This window comes from Hemiscyllium ocellatum, chromosome 24, assembly GCF_020745735.1.
Source record: "Hemiscyllium ocellatum isolate sHemOce1 chromosome 24, sHemOce1.pat.X.cur, whole genome shotgun sequence".
NCBI classification, from domain to species: domain Eukaryota; kingdom Metazoa; phylum Chordata; class Chondrichthyes; order Orectolobiformes; family Hemiscylliidae; genus Hemiscyllium; species Hemiscyllium ocellatum.
In genome coordinates this window covers 7,468,785-7,495,260 of record NC_083424.1, presented here as the reverse complement: position 1 = coordinate 7,495,260, position 26,476 = coordinate 7,468,785, and the positions used below count along the sequence as shown (strand labels likewise).

The following is a 26,476-nucleotide window of genomic DNA, read 5'->3' as shown; positions in this document are numbered from 1 at the left end:
TTGGTCTGTGTGTGTGGCTTTTCTGTATACCTTTGTGCTGAATTCTCCGTTTGACTCTATACAGTCAACACAAGAATTCTTGGACATCATCAGAAATATACACATAGACAAGGAAGAAACCATGGTCTCATTCGATATAACGGCACTGTTCACCTCTATCGACAAAACCCTAGCCAGAGAAACAATATCCAACCTACTGGATATACATAACAGAAAACAGGACGTTGAACCTATTAACAAAGACGGCATACTTAAACTACTGGACCTGTGCCTCACAACACACTTCACATTCAACAGCCAGATATATGAACAAATCAAAGGAACACCCATGGGCTCACCGATCTCCGGACTCATAGCAGAAGCAGTAATGCAAAGGTTAGAACAAACAGTTTTAACGCAATTACAAACGTGGACGACACCTTTGTAATCATTAAAAACACAAATAGAGAACCCACACCGGATCATCAATGCCACACTCACAGGAATCCGATTCACGAGAGAGGAAGAAAAGGACAACCAGCTCCCATTCCTAGACGTGATGGTACAGAGAACACCGAACGGAGAATTCACACGAAGGTATACAGAAAAGCCACACACCAAGTCCTGAACTATGAAAGCAACCACCCCAACACACACAAACGAAGTTGGATCAGGACATTATTCAAAAGGGCCACAACACACTGTAGCACACCAGAACTACAAAAAGAGGAAGAAGAACACCTATACAAGGTATTCAACAAAAATGGATACCCACGCAATTTCAGACAGCTAACAACCCGCATCCATGAACACCAACTAGCCACGAAACGACACGACCAGCTATCCTTAGTAGCCATATACTCAGATGACAAACAACATGAATTTGATTGGGACAACACCACTATTATAGGGCAAGCCAAACAGAAAACAGCCAGGGAATTCCTAGAGGCATGGCACTCATCCACAAATTCTATCAACAGACACATCAACCTAGACCCTATATACCGGCCACTGCAGCGGACAGCTACTGACAACCGGAAGCAGCAGATTCAAACCATTATAAATGCCGGAGGAATCAGCACAGAAGCGCTTCACAGGAGACTCCCAAGCACTGAGGATGACACCTAGAAAGGGGACAAAACGTTTGCAACAAAAACTTTCAGCTCGGCGAACAGAACCACAACAACAAGCACCCGAGCTACAAATCTTCTCACAAACGTTGAGCTTTCTATAGGTATACAGGGATAAAAGAACGACTAGAGTAAGATTAGGGCCAATCAAGGACAGTAATGGGAAGTTGTGTGTTGAGTCAGAGGAGATAGGGGAAGTGCTAATTGAATATTTTTCATCAGTATTCACACTGGAAAAAGACAATGTTGTCAAGGCGAATACTGAGAAACAGGCTATGAGATGAGATGGGATTGAGGTTCACAAGGAGGTGGTGTCAGAAATTCTGTGAATTGTGAAAATAGATAAATCCCCTGGCCGGATGGGATTTATCCCAGGTATTTCTGGAGATTGCCGAGCCTTTGGCTTTGATCTTTATGTTGTCATTGTCTCCAGGAATAGTGCCAGAAGACTGGAGGATTGCAAATGTTGTTTCCTTGTTCAAGAAGGGGAGTAGAGACAACCCTGGTGATTATAGACCAGTGAGCCTTACTTCAGTTGTGGGTAAAGTGTTGGAAAAGGTAATAAGAGAGAGGATTTATAATCACCTTGAAAAGAATAAGTTGATTAGGGATAGTCAACACAGTTTTGTGAAAGGCAGGTCGTGCCTCACAAACCTTATTGAGTTCTTGAGAAGGTGGCCAAACAGGTGGATGAGGGTAAAGCCGTTGATGTGGTGTATATGCATTTCAGTAAGGTGTTTGATAAGGTTCCCCATAGTAAGCTATTGCATAAAATACAGAGGCATGAGATTGAGAGTGATTTTGTGGTTTGGATCAGAAATTGGCTAGCTGAAAGAAGTCAGAGGGTGGTGGTTGATGGGAAATGTTTATCCTGGAGTTCAGTTACTACTGGTGTACAGCAAGGATCTGTTTTGGGTCCACTGCTGTTTGTCATTTTGATAAACGATCTGGATGAGGGTATAGAGGGATGGATCAGTAAATTTGCGGACGATACTAAGGTCAGTACAGTTGTGGATAGTGCTGAAGGATGTTGTAGGTTACAGAGGGACATAGGTGATCTGCAGAGCTGGGCTGAGAGGTGGCACATGGAGTTTAATGCAGAAAAGTGTGAGGTGCTTCACTTTGGAAGGAGTAACAGGAATGCAGAGTTCTGAGTGAATGGTAGTGTAGATGAGCAGAGTAATCTCTGTGTCCATGTACATAGATCCCTCAAAGTTGCCACACAGGTTGATGGGGCTGTTAAGAAGGCATACGGTGTGTTAGCTTTTATTAGTAGAGGGATCGAGTTTTGGAACCATGAGGTCATGCTGCAACTGTACAAATCTCTGGTGTGGCTGCACTTGGAGTATTGCGTACAGTTCTGGTCACCGCATTATAGGAAGGATGTGGAAGCTTTGGAAAGGGTTCAGAGGAGATTTATTCGGATGTTGCCTGGTATGGAATGAGGGTCTTACAAGGAAAGGTTGAGGGACTTGAGGGTGTTTTTGTTAGGGAAAAGAAGGTTGAGCGGTGACCTAATTGAGACATGTAAGATAATCAGAGGGTTAGGTTGGGTGGACAGTGAGAGCCTTTTTTTTTGAGGATGGTGATGGCTAGCACGAGGGGGCATAGCTTTAAATTGAGGGGTGATGTCAGAGGTAGTTTCTTTACTCAGTAATAGGGCATGGAAAGCACTGCCTGCAACAGTTGTAGACTCGCCAACTTTAAGGTCATTGAAATGGTCATTGGATAGGCATATGGACGAGAACAGAATAGTGTAGGTTAGATGGGCTTCAGATTGGTTTCACACGGCAACGCAACATCGAGGGCTGAAGGGCCTGTACTGTGCTGTAATGTTCTCTGTACTGTCAGGAGTGTCACTCAAACCTCAAAATGTTGTGGTCTGAAATCCCACTCTAGATATTACATTGGACTAATATAAGGAGAGTATCAGCCTAGGTTTTTGTAATGCTACCTATCAGAGATGCTGTCTTTTCAGGAAAATGTTAAACTAGGCTCTGTTGAGTGGGCACAAAAGTTCACCTAGCAGTAGTTAGAAGATCAGTCCTATTTATCTCACAACCACCATTGCTTAAAACAGATTATTGAATCATTATCATCTTGCTGTGTGTAATAGGTTGCACATTTAAAGTCTGTAATAATAACTATACCTCATAAGTATTTTGTTGATTGTAAAAGGTGCTATATAAACAAATCTATTTTTGAAAGAAGTGAAACCTGCAAACCATTCTAAAAGATGAAAAACATAACAGCAATCTAGGTTTATTCAATATATAATTTCAGTTATATGACGCTAATCTTTTGCTGTATATTCCGTATCTTATGATCCTCTTCCACAGCTTGTGTTTCCAAATAAACCTGTTGGACTATAACCTAGTGCTGTCTGGTTTTTAAACTGTTTTAATAATGATATTTATCAATTTATACCTTTGTTTGCGAGTACTTCAAACAGATGACTAGGCTGATATTGTCTTATTGCTTAAGTCACCTCAGTAGTTGGAAAGTTTACTTTAGAAACAATGCACCAGACCATCAGTAAAAAGGGACCATGCAGGAAGATTCCAACAGTCGAATTAAGCGGAACAAGGTTTTCGAAACCACCCTTTGTCCCTCTTCGGCCACCAGCGGGGCCTGTGCGCCAGCGTTAATGCTCCCCCGGCAATGCGTGCCCAGAACATTGGTTCCCTGCTATCCTCCGTGGAGTCGCGTCTGTGTCCTCAGGCGGGCGGGCCATGGCGTTCCGGAAAGCTTTCCAAGTGGCCTGCGGTATCGCCGGCACCGCCGCTGTGGTGGTGGCCGCGGCGGCCACGACCCAAAGGTGCGGCGAGGGCCGGGTCGAGGCGGCGGCGGTGAGTTGGAGCCCGAGCTCGCCTCTGGAGCAGCGAACGGCCGCCGTCTGGGACTCCAACTGGGACAAGTGAGTGCGGGAGAGGCCCCGGGCCCCGGGCCCCCGGTGCCGGGGGAAGGCCGCAGGAAAACCCCCCCCCCCCCCCCCGGTTCAAGCCCCCGCGGGGCTGCGGGGAGGGAGGCGCGCAGTGTCGGAGCTGCCCTCCCTCCTTCCCTCGCATTTTAAATAAACAACAAAAACTCTGCGCAGCTCCTTCCGCCGCCGCCGGCCTCGGGCCCCGGGAGGGGGAGGGGGGGAGAGGGGGGAGGGGGGGAGAGGGTGGGGGTGGGGGAGAGGGGGGAGAGGGTGGGGGTGGGGGGAGGGGGAGGGGGGGAGGGAGGGGGAGGGGGAGGGGGGGAGGGAGGGGGGGTGGGAGAGGGGGGGGAGGGAGGGGGAGGGGGGTGGGGGGAAGAGGGTGGGGGTGGGGGAGGGGGGTGAGGGGGAGGGGGGGTGGGGAAGGGAGGGGGTGGGTGGACCAGGAGCGGCCTCCCAGCGTTTTCTGCTCAATATTTAACTCTCCATCATCAGGTGGTTGTGAAGGAGCGTCGCTCCGAAAGCTAGTGATTCCAGTGAAACCTGTTGGAGTATAACCTGGTGTTGTGTGATTTTTAACTTTGTCCATCCCAGTCCCAACACCGGCTTCTCCAAATCATTTAAATGAAAGAACCGTGAATAGGAATTGCTGAAAAATGTGTTAATGTACCGAGCCCAGCGCCCCGTTGGAGGATGGAGAGCTGGGGTTCTTTAAAGGTCAAAGGAGTTGGGTATCAAGGGATTTACAATAAAAGCCAATAAGTGAAGTATATCCTTGGATTTAGTCGAATGGCAGAATAGCCATTGAAGAGCAGAGTGTGGCCTCCTGTTTCTGTGTCTGTAAAACATGCAGTGTACATATATTGCTGTTTTTTTTTCTAGTTTGAGCTATTTTAGTTATTGTGCTGGTACAGTTTGACATCAAGGTCACGTTCCACTGAATGCAGCATCAAGGATCAATAGGGGGACAAACTCTCATAGAGATGTACAGCATAGAAACAGACCCTTCAGTCCAACTCCTCCATGCGGACCAGATATCCCAACCCAATCTAGTCCCACCTGCCAGTACCTGGGCCATATCCCTCCAAACCCTTCCTATTCATATACCCATCCAAATACCTCTTAAATGTTACAATTGTACCAGCCTCCACCACATCCTCTGGCAGCTCATTCCATACACGTACCACCCTTTGTGTGAAAAAGTTGCCCCTTAGGTCTCTTTTATAACATTCCCCTCTCACCCTAAATCTATGCCCTCTAGTTCTGGACTTCGACCCAGGGAAAAGATTCTTTTATCTATCCTGTCCATGCACCTCATAATTTTGTAAATCTCTGTAAGGTCACGCCTCAGCTTCTGACGCTCCAGGGAAAACAGCCCCAAGCCTGTTCAGCCTTTCCCTATAGCTAAGATCCTCCAACCCTGGCAACATCCATGTAAATCTTTTCTGAACTCTTTCAAGTTTCACAACATCTTCTGGTTGGAATCATACCTGGTACATTGGAAAATGGTTTTGGTGTTGGAGATAAGTCCTCTCAGCTTCAGGACATCTCTGTAGGAATTCCTCAGGGCAATGTCCTCGGCCCAACAATTTTCAACTGCTACATTAATGACCTTCCCTCCATCATAAGGTCAGAAGTGGGGATTTCATCAATGATGGCACAGTATTCAGCATTATTTGCAGTTCCGCAGATACTGAAGCTGTCAAAACCCTAGAATTCCCTTCTTTGGTTAACCTACAATACAAGGGCTGCAGAAGGCAACTCACCAACATCTTCTCAAGGATAAGCAATAACTGCTGGCCAGCCAGTGAGGCCCACATTCTACAAATTATTTTTTTTAAAAAATGAATTGGTTACTTCCACTAAGTTTGTCAAAATTTAATGCATTTGTGTATATGCACTTGTGCTGAAGGCAGATTAGTTCTTGATGCATGAGCTTAACAAGTTCTCAGGGGCCTAGTTAAAATGCCAGGGAAGGAGTTTTCTGATGGAATGTAAAACATTCAGAAGGTGGTGTCTGTTATAAACATTTTTGAATTGCTTTTCATTTAGGCGGGAGCCTATTTCACTGATGAAACCCAATAAGAAAAACAAAGACGACACCGAGGATTTTACTGCTCAACTTGAAAATTACAAAGTCAAAGCCACGAGGCATATCTTCCTCATCAGGCATTCCCAATACAACCTGTCAGCCTCAACAGACAAAGAAAGAAGTCTAACATCACTGGGTCTGTATTCGTGAAATTATTACTTAAGACCTTTTGTAAATTATCCTTTTGCTTGTATCTACTGTTATTTTGTAATGATTATGCATTTGCTAGGATTGAGGAATAACTATGTTGGGAAACTAGGAGCTAAGATCTTGTAGAAGAAATTTTGCTGGGCTTGGGAGAAAATATAAGGGATGAATTAGACATAAAATTCAGGAATACTCCATAGTTCTAGCAGAACCTGCCAAATGTTTGAAGTGAAATAGGTTTTGTACAAGTGAGAGGAGGAGGCTGGGAGGAAAACAGTGGGAAAGCCTGTAGTGGATTAAATGACAAATGGCTTAACTTTTATTTTGGATTTCTAACATTTGCATTATTTTGTTTTTGGACCACTTGGACAGATTTTAAAAGGAGTTAGCACAGGCATAATAGACCAAATAGCCACCACCTTTGCTTCATTATTCTATGATACACATCCTCGTTTTCAGATTATTCTCACCATTTCCTGTAATTTCTCCTAGCCCTGTGACTGTTTAGATGTTTGTGCTCATCTAACGCTAGCCTGTTGAGCCGCCTCAGTTTGAATCACTCCACCATGGGTGACCATGCCCTCAGTTGCTCAGACCCTAAGCTCTGGAATTCCCTCTGTACATCTAACTCACTTTCTTCCTTTAAAACCATCCCTTCAAACCTACTTTGCTGCTTTTAGGAAGTCAATTGGTGAATAACGATACTGGAGCCAATCTATACACAATTCCACATTTATTTACAGGTTGGATCGTTACAAGTATCTACCACCTAATTTAACCTGCCCCCACATTTTCATCTCTTTATATTTGCTCAAGAGATATTTTCAAATCAACCTGTTCAGAGATGTTATTACACCCCTGAACCCAGGCCTCCCATCCCAGGGATAGGGACATTAACACTCACCACAAAAACCCTTGTATTTACACAATGAAAACTACGTTAATGCACTCTATTTCCAAATAATTAAACAGTTACTGGATAATTAACCTTTTAATAGTTATTTACTTTAATCATTTTGATCATTATCCCTGCCATCTCCTTGCATGCCTCAGTGTCTGATTTTGCTTTATAATTTCCTGTGAAGACCTGTAGAATGGATGTGGATGTAGGTTTGCTCGCTGAGCTGGAAGGTTCGTTTTCTCAAGGATACCCAAACATATAAATAGAAAGCGGGCTACACCACCAGTGCTCCATTCGGATGCTCATTGAAAATGGGACCTAGTATGGAGACGAAACATCTGAAAACAAACCTTCCAGCTCAGTGAGCAAACCTACATATAGAATCTCAACCTAAGCTACATATCTTCTCAAAACTCGCGAACACCTGTGGAATGTTTTCTCATGTCAGAATTACTTTTTAAACTTAGATTGTTGTAGTGTAGGAAGCCAGCAAGGTTTGATAGTGGAAGAGCTGATTACAGAGTTTGATTTGCGGTGGTGATGCCAAACTCAGCTTTTAACTGTTGGAGGAAGGCCAAGTAAACCAACAAGTTCAGTTATTTTAAGGTCCTTGGTTAGAAAGGATGTGCAGGAGCAGCCAGTGTTCCTTTAAACAGGCAGAACAATGTTCAGGACAGGCTGTTGTATATTATAAAGAGCAAAGAAACTCATGTTTCATTATTTATGTTTTACAGTTCTAGAAACAGTTTCTCATATAACATTGTTAATATATTCAGTACTTGAGCAAAGCATAGTCCATCAGACATTTGATGGAGTTTGTTTAATTTATCAGTTGAATGACTTGCTGCTTTATTGACAGTATCCTGGTCATTATCTTCAGGCTGATAATGTTACTTTGTTCCAGGACGTGAACAGGCTGAACTAACTGGTCAGCGATTGGCAAGTTTGGGATTGAACTATGACATTCTCATTCACTCCAGTATGACCAGAGCAAAAGAGACAGCAACAATTATCAGTAAATACCTGCCAGGTAGGTCAGGGTGAACTCAGTCAGACTAATACTGTGTCTTACAGGTACTTTGCACATCAGGTTTTTTTTCTCTGATTTTAATAATCAGTTGTAGCATAAAAAAAGTGAAATTTGCATTTGTGAGACTTGGATATTTAACAGGGACAACACACAATTAGATTTATTAACTCTCCTCAACATTTTTCTTCTTTTAAGACACTCCTTAAAACCACCTCTTTGGCTAAATCTTTGATCACTTCTCCTTATGTGGCTTGGTGTCAATTTTTATCTGGTAACACTCCTTTGAAGTGGTTTGTAGTGTTTTATTATGGTTAAGGTGCTATATAAATGTAAGTAGCTTTGCATATCCATGAAGTGTAGATGGATGTAATAGTCATAGATTCATAGAGATGTACAGCACGGAAACAGGCCTTTTAGTCCAACTCGTCCGTACCAGATATCCCAAACTAGTCTAGTCTCATTTGCTAGCACTTGGCCCATATCCCTCTAAACCCTTCCTATTCATATACCCATCTAGATGCCTTTTAATTGTTGCAATTGCACCAGCTTCCATCACTTCCTCTGGCAGCTCATTCCAAACACGCACCACCCTCTGAGTGAAAAAGTTGAGATTAAGATAAAAGCCCATGACTACTTTGGGACCCAGTGATGGTTGAGTGTTGCATGCTGCATGCTGGGAGAAACACGGGAACATAGACCTAAGTCCCCAAAAGGTCTCCACGATGAGTTTTGCTCACTTCATGTCTCGATCAGTTATAAATTCACTGATAGACATTGATCATTGTGATCAGTCATTAATTCCACTATCATGAACTAGATTGACCTTGGTCCTTTTCCTCATTTAGCAGTTTTTTAAAAATCTGTTGATGAGAATCCTGAATAGGACTCCAAAGTCCCGTTGTGCTTCAGATTTTCAAAGTCTTCCCAGTTTAGAAAATAGTCTATGCCTCTATTCTGCTTACTAAAGTGTTTAACCTCCCACCTCTCAGTATTGTGTTCCATCTGCCATTTCTTTATCCACTTTGCTAGCATGTTTCTCCACCCGTCCTTGTGTCATCTGCAAATTTAGCAACACTGCCCTCGGTTCCTTCGTCAGATCATCAGTGTATTACACGAATAGTTGTGGTCCCAACAGGACCCCCTGCTGAACTCCACTAGTCACCATCTACTACCCTGAAATCAAACCCTCTAATGATGAAAGTTGAATTGAATAAAAATCTGGAAATCTGGTGGTGTGTGAAGTGGAGGAACTGCTTGGTGGGTGACATTGGCGATCAGGGCTTCTGTATCTAAGGAGAGTGGTGTCCATTGGGGCGGAAGTGCCTGCAGTGCCAGCAACATCAGGGACAAAAATAACGTACAAGGTAGGTATCGCGTCTCCTCCACTTCACGCATCACCGCCCTTGAACCCCACCCCACCACCCTCTGCATACATCCCCTGCCACTTCTGCCACCTCCAAATGGACCTCACCACCAAAGATATATTTCCATCCCTACCACTATCAGTGTTCTGGACAGACTATTCCCTCCACAACTCCCTCATCAGGTCCACGCCTCCACCAGCCCACACCCCACTCCTGGCATCTTTCCCTGCCACTGCAGGAAGTGCAAAACCTGCACCCACACCTCCGTCCAAGGCTTTAAGGGAACCTTCCACATCCATCAGAAATACATCTGTTCCCTCATCAGTATCATCTAATATATCTGTTGCACCCGGTGTGGTCTCCTCTACATCAGGGAGACAGGATGCTTTCTTGAGGATCATTTCAGAGAACATCTCTGGGACACCCGCACCCACCAACCCCACCACCCTGTGGCTGAACACTTCAACTCCCCCTGCCACTCTGTCAAGGACATGCAGGTCCTGGGCTGCCTCCACTGCCAAACCATTACCACCTGACACCTGGAGGAGGAACACCTCATATTCTGCCTTGGGATCTGTAACCACATGGGATCAATGTGGGTTTCTAGGAGAAAGTGAAGAAGGGCTTATGCCCAAAATGTTGATCCTCCTGTTCCTTTGATGCTGCCTGACCTGCTGCGCTTTTTCAGCAACACATTTTTAATCAATGTGGATTTCAACAGCCTCCTCATTCCCCCACACCCCCCACATTACACATCCCAAGCCTCCAACTCAGCACCGCCCTCCAGACCTGTCCATCAGACCGGACCTAACCTATCACGTTCTCCTTCATCTTCATCCACCTATCACTTTCTCAGCTATCCTCCACCCCCCCCCCCCCCCCCCCCCCCCCCCCCCCCCCCCCAAACACCCCCTATTTATCTCTCAGCCCCGACCCACAAGCCCCATTCCTGATGAAGGGCTTATGCCCGAAGCATTGATTCTTCTGCTCCTCGGATGCTGCCTGACCTGCTGTGTTTTTCCAGCACCACTCTGAACTAATCTCCTTCTGTAGCAGGTCATTGACCTCAGTTGCATCTTTGTAGCGAAATTGAAGAGTGTTCATACGTAGCAATAGTGGGGAATGGGGCAAAAGTATCAGTGTAAGTAAGCAATTAGTGTTTTCAATGTACTGATTGGATGTGGCATTTATACTTGCAAGCATTGTGATTCTAGGCTTGGAAATGATGAGTTGTGACTTACTGAGAGAGGGAGCACCAATTGAACCCGTGCCACCAGTCAGCCATTGGAAACCAGAGGCTATGGTAAGAATGAAGCTAATGGTAACTTTCAACAAACTGCTTCTGTTGAGAAATGTCAATGGAAATCACAGGATTGCACGCTGTCCCATTGGTACAGTGCATTTAATGTTTGAATATAGTTTGGCTTTCTTTTATGGATACGGATGACTTAGCAAGTTTTTTTTTAATGAACTTCTTGCTGTTATGGAGCCATGTGATTCTAAAAGTATTGTTATAACTCACCACTTTAACCCAAAACTGCTTTGCACAAAATTTGAACAGAAGTAAATCATTCAGCTCCTATTCTGCTGTTTCTACAGAACATGGGTGCCTGGATTTGTAATTGGTGAATGCTATTAGTTTTAGATACATTGAAAGCTGCACTATTGCCGAAAGAGTCTACTGAGGCTGTGTTTCTGTTCTGCTGATGCTAATTGTCCCTCTCTGCGTAAGAGATTGAAGTATGAGAGAGCAGTTTTGTGCTCTGGATTGATGATTGGGATGAGTCCAGATTAAGTCATTGGACGAGTTGATTTTAAATCACATCCATTTGAGTTGAATTAAATTCAGGTCACAGCAGCAAAATGCCCGTGTTCCCCCAAAGGGACTCAACATATCACCATCAACACAGAAGTCGGGAATACTCTTCACTTGCCTCGATGAGTGAAGCTCCAATAACACTCAATAATCTCAACAAAGCAGTCCACCTTTTTGGAACCCTCTGCTGTCTATCATTTAGAAGGATAGAGGCAGCAGATGCATTGGAATACTACAACCTGCTCTTTCCCCTCCAAGCCAGCTAGTGTCCTGACTTGGAAGTACATCACTGCTTGTTCACTGTCACTGGGTCAAAATCCTGGAAGTCCCCTCAAACAGCTCTGAAAGTGCTCCAACACCCAATGGATTAAGAAGGCAAATCACTGTCATCATCAGCATGACAATTGGGGATGGTCAATGAATGATGGCTTAACCAGTGTCACCCACATGCTATGAACAAATAATCTAAAAAACTGTATTTTGATTCCTTTAGCAATAACTTGGACAAGGAGCAGGTTACAATTCTGTTTGAAGCCTAATCTAAAATGTATATTTCATGGTGTCATTATCATTGTTCTCGACATATTACACCCACTTTGCTGTTGGAAAGGGAGTTCCATGATTTTGATCCAATACCAATGAAGGAATGGCAATATATTTCCTCATTATAGCTCAGAGATGGATTTTGCCAATATGTTTGTAATTTCTAGACATTACGTCTTTCCAGACAGTATCTAAAGTGACTTACATATTTTTGAAATGTACTCAGCAGTATCATGAAGATGGTGCAAGAATTGAAGCTGCCTTCCGACGCTATATTCACAGAGCTGATCTGAAGCAAGAGAACGATAGTTATGAGATCATTGTCTGTCATGCAAACGTTATCCGCTACTTTGTTTGCAGGTATTTATTCAATGTTTGTTACAACGGGAAAGTGTAGATGTTTTATACTCGATAGTGAATTTCCAAATAGCTATTTGAGCATCAAGTCCCTGTTTTGTTTAGTTTAACACCAGTTTGATGATTATATTCAAAATGCATGCAAAACCATTTAGTTTTTATCAGTCTCAAAAATCTGTTGGAAATGAAACGTCTTGCCTGTGCACTCCTGGTAATACATTTCAGCGAGGCTTAAAGATTTCGGAAAAATTCTATATTGAAGAACTAACAGGGTTGAGATCAGTTCTGCAAAGAAACTGGACAAGCAAGGGTTAGAGGGCATTTAATGGAGTTGCTCAAATCGTGAGAGTAATCGCAAAATTGTTTCTAGTGGAAGGATTGGTAACCAGACAGGCCACAATTTTAACATTATCGTCTGAAAAAAGCAGTGCTGCACTGACTCCCGATTGTACTGACCACCTAGATTTTGAGCTCCAATATCTGGAATGGGACTTAAAGCCATTCCTGTCAGAGCTGGGAGCATCAAGGCGAACACCAAAATATCACAGCTACATCCCGACTTATCAAACTAAAGGAGAAGAACTCACTTAAGTGCAAACAGCCTCGCTTGATTTTGTCTTATTCTTTTATAGAATGTGAGCTTCAGGAGTAAGACCAGCATTTATTGTTCATCCCTAAATGTTCTTGAGAAGGTGGTATTAAGCTGCCTATCTTTGATACAGTTGACTGGCTGGTTAGGCCATTTCAGAGGACAGCTGAGAGTCAGCCACATTGCTGTGTGTCTGAAGTTGTCTGTAGGTCAGAATAGGTAAGAATATCAGAATTCCTTCACTAAAAAAAAATTAGTGGGTTTTTAATGGCCATGCAGTAGTTACATGATTATTACTATTGGTACTAACTTTTAACTCGAGATTTAGTTAATTAATTGTACTTCATTTCCCCAAATGCCAGGCAGGTATTTGTACTCCTGTCTGTAGGTGAAAGTGAGGACTGCAGATGCTGGAGATCAGAGTCAACATTAGAGTGGTGCTGGAAAAGCACAGCAGGTCAGGCAGCATTTGTGGAGTAGGAAAATCGACATTTCAGGCAGGAGCCCTTCATCAGGAATGAAGGCAGGGAGCCTCCGGGGTGGAGAGATAAATGGGAGGGGGGTAGGGCTGGGAGAAGGTAGCCAAGAGTACAATAAGTGGATGGAGGTGGGGGTGAAGGTGATAGGTCAGAGAGGAGGGTGGAGCAGACAGGTGGGAAGGAAGATTGGCAGATAGGATAGGTCATGAGGATGGTGCTGAGCTGGAAGGTTAGAATTGGGGTAAGGTGTGGAGGGGAAATGAGGAAACTGGTGAAATCCACATTGATGCCCTGGGGTTGAAGGATTCTGAGGCAGAAGATGAGGCGTGCGTCCTCCAGGCGTCAAGTAGTGAAAGAGTGGTGATGGAGGAGGCCCAGGACCTGCAGGTCCTCAGCAGAGTTGAGGGTGGAGTCGAAGTGTTCGGCCACGGGGAAGTGGGGTTGATTGATTGGTGCTGGTGTCCCAGAGCTGTTCCCTAAAGTTCTCTGCAAGGAAGCGTCCAGTCATGCTGTCTACAGTCAGCTATGCTCAACTGAGGGCCACACACACTCAGAAATGCAAAGGACCCCTTCTGTACTATATCCTAAAAAATTCACATGGACCATCTCTGATACCTCCCTCCCCTTTCTGGACGTCTCCATCTCCATCAATGACGACCAACTCAACACTGACATTTTTTTTACAAACCCACCGACTCCCACAAGTACATCTCCTCCTGCAGAATGCCATCCCGTATTCTGAACTCCTCTGCCTCTGCCATATCTGCTCCCAGAGGAACAGTTCCACCACAGAACACACCAGATGGCCGCCTCCTTTAAAGACTGTAATTTCCCCTTCCATGTGGTTGAAGATGCCCTCCAACGCATCTCATTCATGTCCCACACCTCGGCCCTCAAACCCCACTCCTCCAACTGCAACAAGGACAGAACCCCCCCCCCCCAACCGGTCCTCACCTTGCACCCCACCAACTTCCACACAAACTGCATCAACCGCCGATATTTCCACCACCTCCAAGCGGACCCCACCGTTTATATATTTCCCTCCCCGCCCCTATCTGCGTTCCACACAGACCATTCCCTCAGTGACTACCTGGTCAGGTCCACGCCCCCCCCCCCAACAAACCACCCTCCCCTCCTGGCACATTCCCCTGCTACTGCAGGAATTGCAAAACTTGCGTGCACACCTCCCCATCTCACCTCCATCCAAGGCCCAAAGGAGCCTTCAACATCCATCAAAGTTTCACCTGCACATCCACAAATATCATTTACTGTATCCGTTGCTCCCGATGCGGTCTCCACTACATTGAGGAGACTGGACGCTTTCTCGCAGAGCGCTTTAGGGAATGTCTCCGGAACACCCGCACCAATCAATCCTACCGCCCCGTGGCTGAACATTTCAACTCCATCCCCCACTCTGCCGAGGACATGCAGGTTCTGGGCCTCCTCTCATCACCCGACGTCTGGAGGAAGAACGCCTCATCTTCCGCCTCGGAACACTTCAACCCCAGGCATCAATGTGGACTTTACCAGTTTCCTTATTTTCCCCTCCCCCCACCTTACCCCAGTTCCAACCTTCCATTTCAGCACCATCCTCATGACCTGTCCTATCTGCCAATCTTTCTTCCTACCTATCTGCTCCACTCTCTCTCCGACTTAACACCTTTATCCCCACCTCCATCCACCTATTGCACTCTTAGCTACCTTCTCCCCACCCCCCCTCCCCATTTATGTATCCACCCCGGAGGCTCCCAGCTCATTCCTAATGAAGGGCTCCTGCCTGAAACATCACTTTTCCTGGTCCTTGGAAGCTGTCTGACCTGCTGTGCTTTTCCAGCATCACTCTAACCTGAACTCCTGTCGGTGTCCAGCTGTTATGAATTACTAGTTCAATAGCATAAGCTTTATGGTACAACACATGGTCTGTTTGCATAAACAAAATAATGATTTAACGAATTGTAGTCAGCATGGATTTTTGAATGGATAGTTGTATTTGATAATGTATTAGTTTTTTTAGGATGTTACTTACATTGATAAAGGAGAGTTAGTGGATAGAATATATTCAAAATTTTAAAGACTTTTAGTAAAGATTCCCATAGGTTAGCAGAACTGAAGTACGTGGAATGTACTGGCATGCATTTAAGGATTGGCCAGTGGGCAAAAACAGTAAGGATAAATGGGTTACTCTCACGTTGCTAGGCTGTGTCTAATGGGATATTGCAAGGATCAGGTACTTGGGGTCCCAGTTGTTCACAGTACGTTTCAGTGATTTGGTTGTGTTGTCCATGTGTAAAATTTCCCATGTGTTGTGAGGAACATCCAAGTTAAAGGATTTGGAAAGACTTAGTAAGTGGACATTAACATAGTAGTTGGAATATAATGTGCACACTTGTGAAGTTATCCACTTTGGCAGGAGGAACAGATGTGCAGAGTATTTATCTTAAATAGTAACCGATTAGAAAGTGTACGTCCAAAGGGACCTGAGAGTCCTCACTGAATAATCACTGATGGTTGGCATGTAGTTCAACAAACATTTAGGAAGGTTAATAGAATATTGGCCTTTACTGCTACTTTACTCAAATCCTTTTGCAATAATGTCTTATAGAACTTTGGTTAGACCACACCCAGTGTATTACATGCACTTTTAGTGTCCCTTAGAAAGTATATTATTGCGTAGATGAAATGCATAATGGGACTTCGTTACGTAGAGATTGGGGAAACTGGACTAAAAACACTGAATGCTGATGGTCTGAAACAGAAATTGCTGGTGAAACTCAGCTTTCTTCCCACAGACACTACCAGCCCTGCTAATTTTGCCAGTATTTCTATTTTTATGGGGAATCTGGACCTACATTTACTGGTTTCATAAAATGAGGGGTGATTGAATTGAAACTTGCAAAATAATTAAAGGAGAAGCAAATTACTACAGATGCTGGAATTTGTACTGAAAACAAAAAATGCCAGGAATCAGTGGGTCAGGCAGTATCTATGGCGAGAGAACAAGCTAATATTTTGAGTCTGGGTTCTGATGAAGAGTGATCTAGACTTGAAACTTTAGCTTGCTCTCTCTCCACAGATACTGGCTGACCCACTGTGATTTCCAGCATTTTTTGTTTTCAGTTAAAATAATTTAAAGGGGTGGATGTAGTCAATAGATAGAGATACATGTTAAGAGTCTTAAACCAGGGGACAATTTCAAATAAAGGGAAAGTCACTTATAATTGAGATTAGAAATTCATTTACTGTGAATATTTGGGATTCTCTACATCAGACCAGTAGAAGCTCAATCACTAAGTATGTTTAAGCAAGGAATTGACAGATTTCTAAATTCTACTGAATGTTATCCAGCACTTGCTGTATTTGCATATGGACTGTTTCAGTATTTGAGGACTTGCATCATTTTGCTATTATTAAAGAACACCCCCACTTCTGATCTAATGATGGAATGATCTATTTTGTAATAACTTCATAGATTCATCAATATTTAATACATTTTCCAGTAATCCATGTTTTTTCTCTTGTAGAGCTTTGCAGTTTCCGCCAGAAGGATGGCTGAGGATGTGTCTCAACAATGGCAGCATCACCTGGCTTACCATCCGCCCCAATGGGAGGGTTGCACTCCGAACATTAGGAGACACAGGCTTCATGCCTCCTGACAAATTAAGTCGCTAGAACAGAACTGCTGCTTATTATTTCAAAATCTTGTGCTTCATTTCACAGTGCAGAATGTTGTCTAATACTTGAAATGATATCAGTTGTCACCATGTCTGTTTACAAGTTGATTTTTATTTTAATAATTTTCTGTACGTTTTCTAATCACTCCCCTGAATTCAGGTTGAATGTGTGTGTGTGAGAGAGAGAGATAGAATTAATTAATGTTGATTCATTTTAGCTGATAATGGACTTGAATGATGTCTCTGCCTGTGCCACCGTATGTTTCTGTTCACTTTCACTCCCTTACCTCATTGTAACCTTGTTGAGAACTAGTAAACTTAACTTGGAGGGAGATGCAAAGTCTGGTCCGGAGTGTCTTTATCACTGTACCAGTAACTTGCTTTTTAAAAATTTAAATGATTCTCAGCATAAAGGTTTGTTTATTCTATCAAAGAGTCACTTTTCTCTCAGATATTGTATGCTTGAGGCATAGCAGTGCCCCATTATCAATGTTAAACCCTATTAGTACACAGTATCTTGCTTTACTGTGGTTAGAGAGACATGTTATTCTCCTTGGCTCATTGCATAGCTAAACCTAGCAGCAGGCCTTCCTTGCCCTGTGCAATGGGGTGCATTAGCCAGTACTGCTCAGGTAAGGGGAAGAGTAGTTGATATGAATCTGATCCTCCATCAGTCATTGAGTTGTGATATCCTTGTAGGTTGTTAAAACCATGAATGAAATAGGATAACTTCCCTCCACTAAAGGAAATAATTTTTTATCTTTATAGTACGTCAGATTGTGTCAGAACCAATGAATTAATTTTGAAATAGTCACAGCTTTGATGGGGAGGGTTGAATAAAAGCTGAATGAAACAAATCATTATACTTGATAATTGATGATCAAGCTGTAGAATTTGTATCATGGTTTGTGCGAAGATTTGTAGCTCGGGTGCTCGTTGTTGTGGTTCTGTTCGCCGAGCTGGAAGTTTTTGTTGCAAACGTTTCGTCCCCTGGCTAGGAGACATCATCAAAGAAGCGCTTCGCAGGAGGCTCCAGAGCACTGATGTTTCTTCCGGTATTTATAGTGGTCTGTCCTTGCCGCTTCCGGGTGTCAGTTTCAGGAAGAAACATCAAAGAAGCGCTTCGCAGGAGGCTCCAGAGCACTGATGATGTCTCCTAGCCAGGGGACGAAACGTTTGCAACAAAAACTTCCAGCTCGGCGAACAGAACCACAATAATTTGAATCATGTTTTGCATTAAGCAGTTTACTGATTTTTTTCCCCAGGCTACATCAATGCAATATTAAATTCATTACAGTGCTCTGCAATAAAGAGTTTTTAAACAAACTGTTGTCATGTAGCAATAGACATATTATTGTCAAGTACTATGATTGAAAGATCGCACCCAGTAACTTTTACCCCTTGAAACCACATCCATAAATCTGGTTAAAGTTATTAGAATGAGTCCTTTGATAATTACAAGTTAATTCTTTTTCTTTTGAGTTCGAAGCAGCCTCTGGGCTCTAACAATCTTCCAAGAGTATTATTCACAGAAAATCTTGACCACAATTATTGTAAATTGAGATTACCAGCTAGTCCTACATCACTGTGCTACAACTTTGGTTATGAAGAACTGAAGTAATGAAGGGGAACAGCCTGTTATGTAAGTGGTGTTGATTAAGTACTGCAACTCCAAGGAGTCATTTTCCATTCAATCTTGAATAAGGCCTCCCATCCCTCATCAACCAGATTCTGATTTTAGCGGTGAAAGGTTTTCAAATCAATTATGCAGAAGACCATAAATTTAACTGGAGTGCTGTAAAAAGAGCACGTGCACCTTGTGACAAGCTGCAAAAGAACCCGCCCTCTGATAATTTGCTGTTGGTGAGAAAGAGGCTAATTCTACTTACAACAAGCTACGGGCAGAACAAGCCATAATATGGTGCTAGGACTTCTGAACTAAAGATATGGAAAAGAAAATTTCATCCTCCCAATTAAATTCCAGAAAGTGCAATATGGATTATACCTGTTGGGAAAAGCCAAAAGTCACCAATCTTACCCAAGCATACAGGAGTAAAGGAAATAGTTTATCTCAGATCTAGTCAAAAATTAGCTTCAACTCTCAAGTGTTTGAATACAGCAAACACCTTATTTCATAATCATAATGCAGGATAGAGGTTTTTATTGAGGATTAGCTCACCTTAAACAACTCAAACTGATTAGTCATCCAACACTTTGCAAAGCCTAGATATGCTCGAGATTTAACAATTACAAATACAGCCCATTTAAAAATTCTTTAACAGGGCTCTTCTACTTATTGTGGGCAAGTTTTCTTTTGCTAAAAGATTGGATTACAAACTAGTCAACCTTAAAAGTAAAGCAAGTGCCCAGAGAGATCGAGCAGGAAGTCCACCATGTGGCCAAAACAGGAACTGAATTAAACTGGGTCATCAACATGAGCTGCATGCCTGTGCTCCTTCCCAATGAGATCATCCTTTCAAGACTGGCACAGAACCTGAGCACTTCATTCAGTTGATGTAATCATTTTGCTTCTTTTTCTAAAGTGTACAAAACCTTATTTTCCAAATTCAATACTGTTCATCTGAAGAATGGGCTACACTTTCCAAAAGCTTGTGATTTCAAATAAACCTGTTGGACAATAACCTGGTATTGTTAGACTTCTGACTCAGTTTTATCTGAAACTGAGCAACCTAGCTTCATGGTCACCACACCAATGTCTTGCAGTATTTATTGAAACATTGTTAGAAGTTATACCTTCAAAAATCCTACCTTCAATTTCTTAATATACTGTTTAATTGATACTATTGAATGTTGGTGAGAAAAATGATAATTCATCATGTTACAGAATTTCTGCTGTTTAGGAATTCTTTGCACAGATCAGCTGAAGATTTATAAACATTAGAAACAGGCAACTTGTCAGCAAAGGTGTTTTCCTTCCCTTTCTAATTATATGGAAGATGTGTAACAAATCTCTTTTTAAAAAAAGCAAAGAAACTCACTGTACAGAAATGTTCATTAAATTACTACCTACACTAGACCACTGATTAAATTTCAAAGCATGTTACCACAGGGAGGGGAGAATGAACTTCTTGCTCTTCTTCAGCTGGCAAGTACAGCACCTTGAAGCCAATGACAGTGAGAAATTAACCCAGTCACAATAGCATCAATACTACACTTGAACTGAGCAAGTCAGGATACAGATAAACCCACAATATAAAAATTTACAAATCATGTGTTTGATTTAATTTCCTAAGTTTTTGATTACACACAAAACTATTCAATGCTACTCAGCAACTTGCACTTGCATATTGAACACTCATATATTGTTCAATGGCTTTAAAAAAATGTGAAACTCCACTATAACAAATGTTTTAATTTTATGCATTTTTCTTTATTCTTTTCTCTAGTCATCATTTCACATTTACACAGTAAGAAATGTACCATAAATACATGCTACATCCCAGAGGTGCAGTCTGAAAGGTCAGAGGCAATAAGGTCAGACATTTTCATATATTTAGAGGACCAATCTACTGGCACTTAGGGGTGTAGGAGCAACAGTGTAAAACCACTTTATACAAGGACAAAAATGCTTTCCGGTTAGCATTGTGTCCTCGGTATCTGTGCTGTAACAATGTGGGGGCTGAACAGTAGATGGTCTCCAGAAATTATCCAGTCATCCCATACCTATATGCTGCATTTAATTACATTAAAGGCAACAGTAATACTAGTCCATAGCTCAATTAAAAAGTACTTTTAAAAAGGCACTAAAAAGCTTGCAAAAGTCACAGATGCAATTTTCTTGCAACAATTTTTAATACAATTGACAAACGTACTGAGAATACTTAATGACCAATGCAAACAAGGTGTCAGGGAGACTGATTCATTGCTGTATGTCAGTACCTTATTTTCTCTCTTCATCTGTTTAACATAGATGTTTTCTGCCTTTCTACACATCAGTTCTAGAAACTTACTTTTTGTAGCACATTTCAGTTCCATGCTGTATAATGTTCAGTAACACACCCATAAATGTACATCCCAGCAATAACAAATAACACCAGTTTAATTTATTCTTCCTCTGTATGACTTCACTCCACCCCCACCCCCCAAAATAAGTGGAATCTTAGAGAAATTTCACAGAAATTAAATTGAAAAAAAACCATAACTGCGAGTGTTACTAACATTATCAGGATGCTGTTCAATATTCAGAGCTGCCTTGGTCATGAAATCCTCAGAAAAGTTAAATTACTTTTTCTCCCAATCCTATTTTTGGGCAAGTTCAAATAGGGGACACTTGGCATAAAAAAGTTGTGATGTATTCATGTTTGGATGAAGAGATGGCAGAAACATCAGGGTTAACATTGATTACAGAGAAATGGGGAACTTGGGATAATACAGGCAATAAGGAAATGCAATGAAAATTGATTTACATCAAAAGAATACATTAACAATGAAACAGCCATTGTACATTTTAGATGTATTTAGGAAACTACATTTCTTTTTTCAAAATATAAAATCAGTTCCTCCTCTAAAATGGGCCAATATATTGTTTTCACAACAGTAAATGTTAGAGCTCAGATGATTCAGTTAAGTGCAGAAGTCGCAGCACCTGGATATGGCTGGCATAGGCTGGACTGTATCGCCCTGGGCTTCCAAACTCTGAGTAAGGAGAGCTCCCAAACTTTCCTGGACTGTGGCACAGTGGACTAGATCTCCCATGAATGGAGAAACCAGGGCTGCATGGAGAACTCTGTGCAATGGACTGCATTTTTGGTCTCCCTTTTAGTATAGCAGGGCTTGGCCAACTGCAAGAACAAATAAAATTGTGAAAGCAACTGCATGTCAATTTATTTGATCCACTTGCTAGGTTTTACCTCGAACGCTGCCATGTACACAACACTTTGCAGAACAAACTCAATAAACATTAATTCAACATACAAGTATTCATGTCATATAATTTATTACCAAAGAAGTTGACTTTGAGGGTTGATGGTAAGATATCTTCCTCATCAGAAATGATAATGAGAACTAGAACTGCAAGGTGAAAACTGCGCAATTGCAGACAGCCTTTGCCCATATCGTACATACATTAGAGGAAAATGGCATTGATCTGAAGATGGTCCTGAGGTTACTGAGGAGGTCCTCCCACTGCACCAACTATCTCTAGGATAGCAACATGCTATGCAGAAGTAGTATTTAGCTGAAATAAACTGTTGCCTTCATTGACTTTATTCAAACATGACAGATCAGGTAGGTCAGGATAAGTAGCTTATATACAGTGATTCAGAGTTATTACACTGTACTGCTGGGATGAATGGCATGAAGATGAAGAAATCAGAACGGCCAAATCGCAGGGTAAATAATTTAAGATTAGTGTTGATGAACGTTAATTATATCTTTATGTAAATACTGGTCAAATCGACTACATGTCATTTGCCTATACATTTTCCACTCCATCTGATTGAAAGACCTCAGGTTTTATTCAGGGCCTCAAGTGCATGACCAGAATTAGAGGGAATAAAAATTGTTCATGCTCATTAAGAATTCTAAAACAAACACTCAGCACTGTTGGAATTCCTATCCTTTGAAATGCATAAAAGCAGATTATTATGGACTAGGCCAGATCACTCCAAACATTCTTAAGCAGGCAGCCAGACTGTAACTTTGCAATTTGTTTCAGTAAGTGTACAATGAAAATAACCCAGAGTAAGTTAGCTCGGCTGACTACCAGGTTTTAAAAATTTATTCAAAATTATGGAATGAAACACAAAGAACAGAATGTAGAATACCCGCAGAACTCAGTCTATCCAAACTAGACGTAATTATGCAGTTCAGAAAAAAACGTGCAAAAGTCCCAATAAACAAACCCCCAAACAAACAGTAAAACTGAAAGAGGCTTACAGATCGAAGTTAGAAGGACAGAAGGAGAGAGCCAATAACTTTACTGTAAAATGGCTCAATGCATATAGAAAATGTTACACTATTTTTGTATAATGTTATACAATTTGGAACCAATATTTGCTGTTCATCATTACAGTTCAGCTCCCAGGAGAACATTTATAATAATCATAAAATGAAATTCCATATTTGAATTAGGAACAACATAAACATTGCATCCTAATTTTTTTGCTTAAGAAAACTGTAATGCTAGTGGCTATACTGGATTACACAGCACTCTCTCTGCTGGAGGACCATTAAAACAATGGTGCAAATCTTGCAAACATGTAGCCTCAGAAACACTATATGCTGAAAATAACAGGTTGTATACCAAATATTTGATATGTTCTAATTAAATCTTCTTGGCAATGCAGGGGTTACAATAACTCACATAAAACATGTTTTTCAACACATTCTGTTCAAAACACAAAAGGCTGTTTCCTCTCTTTTAGATAATTTTTTCTCTTATTCTCAGCTGGAAGTGGTGATTACATTGGGAAATAGATGGGTAGGTGCCAGCAACGCAAGCACAGTGCTCCTCAATCTTTGGCCATCAAGACAGCAGACCTCCGGTCTATGCACAAACATGACCCGATCTTCTTGTTGCCAGTCATTTTATCACAGTGCCCTGCTCAAACATCCACTTGTCTGTCCTCGGCAGTATTCCAGTGAACGAACTGGAGGAACATCATCTCGTCCTCAGACGGGTCACTTTACAGCCTTCTGGACTCAATATTGAGTACAACACCTTCAAATTGCGACCCAACTCCCATTCCGTCTCTTTCTTTTAGTCTTACTTGTTACATTCTCTGACACTATGTCCGCCCTCCCCTCCCACGCCCCAGTGAGACTGTTTTCTTTCAGGTCTGGCAGGAGAAACACCATTGTTCTGCCATTCTCACATTCCAATCACTGAATCTGAATGATCAACACTCCACTAGCACTTTATATCCCACCACCGCCCCAACACCTGCTCTCCCCTCAGACGGCGCATAAATGCTGCCCTCTCCACACTTCATATCAGCTCTGTCATTGAGACTCATACCGTTAGCTTGCTCTCTGACTCACCGGGATCGCCAGCATTTGTTGTTTTCAACTTTGACCTCTCTGACCCTGTTTTGGCACTTGGAGACTGACATGATCCTAAGAACTGAGGATGTTGTAACATCTGGTTTACCTGGAAATCACCTCCTCTGCCACAGTGTTTTGCAACACTGCATTCAGGCTTAACCCCTCTCATTTTCTTTAGGTCAGAAGGGTGGCCATGAATACCCACATGAGCCCCAATTATGCTGTCTCTTTGTGTGGTCCCTGCTCCTGTCCTATTCCAGACCTGACCCAACCCACAATTCTTTCTCCGATATATCAATGATATCATCGGTGCTGTTTCCTTCTCTTGTCTGGAATTGGAAACGTTCATCGATTTCGCTTCCAATTTCTAGTCCATCCTCATTCTCACCTGGTCCATCTCGGACTCCTCCCTTCCCTTCCTCGACATCTCTGTTCACAATTCTGAGGATAAAATGGCCACTAATACCCACTATAAACCCAACAACTCCCACACTTACCTGGACTATACATTCTCGCACCTTGCTTCCTGTAGAGACTCCATTCTATTCTCCCAGTTCCTCCGTCTCCATTACACATGTTCCAGTGAGGCCAAATTCGACGAGGAAATGTCCTCCTCCTTTAACTGAGGATTCTCCAGCACCATTGTTGACAAGACTCTCAATGGGGTCTGAACCATCTTCTGCCCGCACCCCCTCTCTTCTCTCTCACAACAGGGATAGGGTTCTCCTGGTCCTTACCTACCATCCTACTAACATCCATATTCAGAAGATCATCGGTCCCTATTTCTGCCACCTCCACACACATACATTCGCCTCCCCTCCAGGACACCCTCGTTCACTCCTCCTCCTCTCCCAACACTCCCCCACAGCACCTCCCCCTGCAGTCGCCAAAGATGTAACACCAGCTCATTTACCTCTTCCCTCTTCAGTATTCAAGGCCCCATATCTTTACAGGTGAAGCATATCTTGACCTGAACTTCTCACAATCTAGTCTACTGCATTCACTGCTTGGTGTGGTCTCCTCTACATCGGAGGAATGAAGCATAGACTACAGGTGTTCTGCAAAGCAGTCACCCAGTCTGCCCACAAAAATGATCCTGAGCTTCCAGTTGCCTGCTACTTAAACACACCACCCTGCTTCCTGATGAAGGGCTTATGCTCGAAACGTCGAATTCTCTATTCCTGAGATGCTGCCTGGCCTGCTGTGCTTTGACCAGCAACACATTTGCAACCCTGCTTCCTGGCCCACATCGCTGTCTCAGGCTTACTGTAGTGCTCCAGCAAAGCTCAGTGCAAGGTGGAAGAACAAAACCTCATTTTCCACTTGGGAACCCTACAGCCCTGTAGACTCAATATAGAGTTCAATAATTTTAGAGCCTAAACTCGCCCATGTCCTAAGCCCCCAATCCTACACACATTGTTACCACAAAGTCTGCCAGTACACAGCACTTATTGTTAGCCACTAACAGTTTCCATTAATAGCTATTTATTCTCCTAGCCAGATTGTTATCCGCTTTTGTCTGTCCAACAGTTCATCTCCCTCTCTCTTTACCCCCTCCCCCAATACTATATCTGCACATAAACTGACATTTTCCTAACTACCGGTGAGTTCTGAGGGTCACTGGGCCCTAAATATTAACTTTGATTTTTCTTCATTGTTGCTGCCAGACCTGCTGAGCTTTTCCTGTAAAAACTCCTGCTTTTATTTCTGATTTATAGCATCTGCAGTTCTTTCGGCTTTTCTCAAGGACTGACCCGTCTGGCCATGCCCACTATTTAAATCACTGTGGTATTTTTAAGCGGCCAGATGGCTGTTCGTACTCAGTCGAGGTTTCACGACAGTCAGTACTGCCTTAGTTTGCAACCCCAAACCTTTTGCAGCCAACCCCAGTGGAGGTCTCAACCCACTCTGGGAAACCCTGCTCTGGCACCTTGAACCTAGGCCGATATTGATATGAACTTAGACCATGAGAGTCAGCAGATTGTTCGATTCTGGGAAGTCAAGGATGACCTAATCCTGTCTGAATGTCATACAGGCAAAACCTCTCAACAGATGGTGTTCAAGATCAGGACCTTCCTCCCTTCTGGGGAAAGTGAGTGTTGAACCTGAGGTTTGTTCTGTGTGACTTGATACTGAGCCTTTAGAGAGCATCTGGTAGTTAGATTTCACATACTTTATAGTTGAATTAGGTAATGCAGTTGGTTTTGGTACTGACCTGTTACCCAGAAATTGAAAATCCAGAAGGTTCCCAAGTTAAGAATTAAAACTGAATTCAATTAATCTGGTCTAGAATGGCAGCAGTAAAAACAAACATGTCTACTAAAGAAACCAAATCAAAAATAAAATTGGTTTACTAATGTCCTGCAGGGTGGGAACATGTCACCATCAGATTTGGTTAGCGCCCCCTCCCCCCCCCCCCCCCCCCCACCTTTTCCAGGTCACATGTTGTGGTT

The 26,476-nt window shown here is 42.7% G+C and overlaps 2 protein-coding genes across 8 annotated transcripts in view; one reads left to right on the top strand and one right to left on the bottom strand.

Moving 5' to 3' along the window:
• The first annotated feature begins 3,774 nt into the window (after window positions 1-3,774).
• On the top strand, window positions 3,775-18,344 carry pgam5 (PGAM family member 5, serine/threonine protein phosphatase, mitochondrial). 3 transcript variants are annotated; one of them, XM_060843907.1, is made up of 6 exons: window positions 3,779-4,026; window positions 6,082-6,257; window positions 8,074-8,199; window positions 10,778-10,866; window positions 12,149-12,282; window positions 16,869-18,344. In XM_060843907.1, exons 1-6 carry the CDS (start codon window positions 3,842-3,844, stop codon window positions 17,014-17,016), a joined length of 858 nt encoding a protein of 285 aa, XP_060699890.1. In that variant the 5' UTR covers window positions 3,779-3,841; the 3' UTR covers window positions 17,017-18,344. The 3 variants fall into 3 exon arrangements, with proteins under 3 accessions (XP_060699892.1, XP_060699890.1, XP_060699891.1); XM_060843908.1 differs by having other exon boundaries at window positions 3,780-4,026; window positions 12,152-12,282; XM_060843909.1 differs by lacking the exon at window positions 8,074-8,199 and having other exon boundaries at window positions 3,775-4,026.
• A 2,061-nt stretch (window positions 18,345-20,405) lies between these two features.
• The window catches only part of ankle2 (ankyrin repeat and LEM domain containing 2), a 56,046-nt gene continuing 49,975 nt past the window's right edge, over window positions 20,406-26,476 (bottom strand). For all 5 annotated transcript variants that reach the window (XM_060843407.1, XM_060843408.1, XM_060843406.1 and 2 more), the window contains one exon: window positions 20,406-21,820. In XM_060843407.1, the coding sequence (XP_060699390.1) occupies window positions 21,583-21,820 (238 nt within the window). In that variant the 3' untranslated portion in view covers window positions 20,406-21,582. The remainder of the gene's footprint in view (window positions 21,821-26,476) is intronic.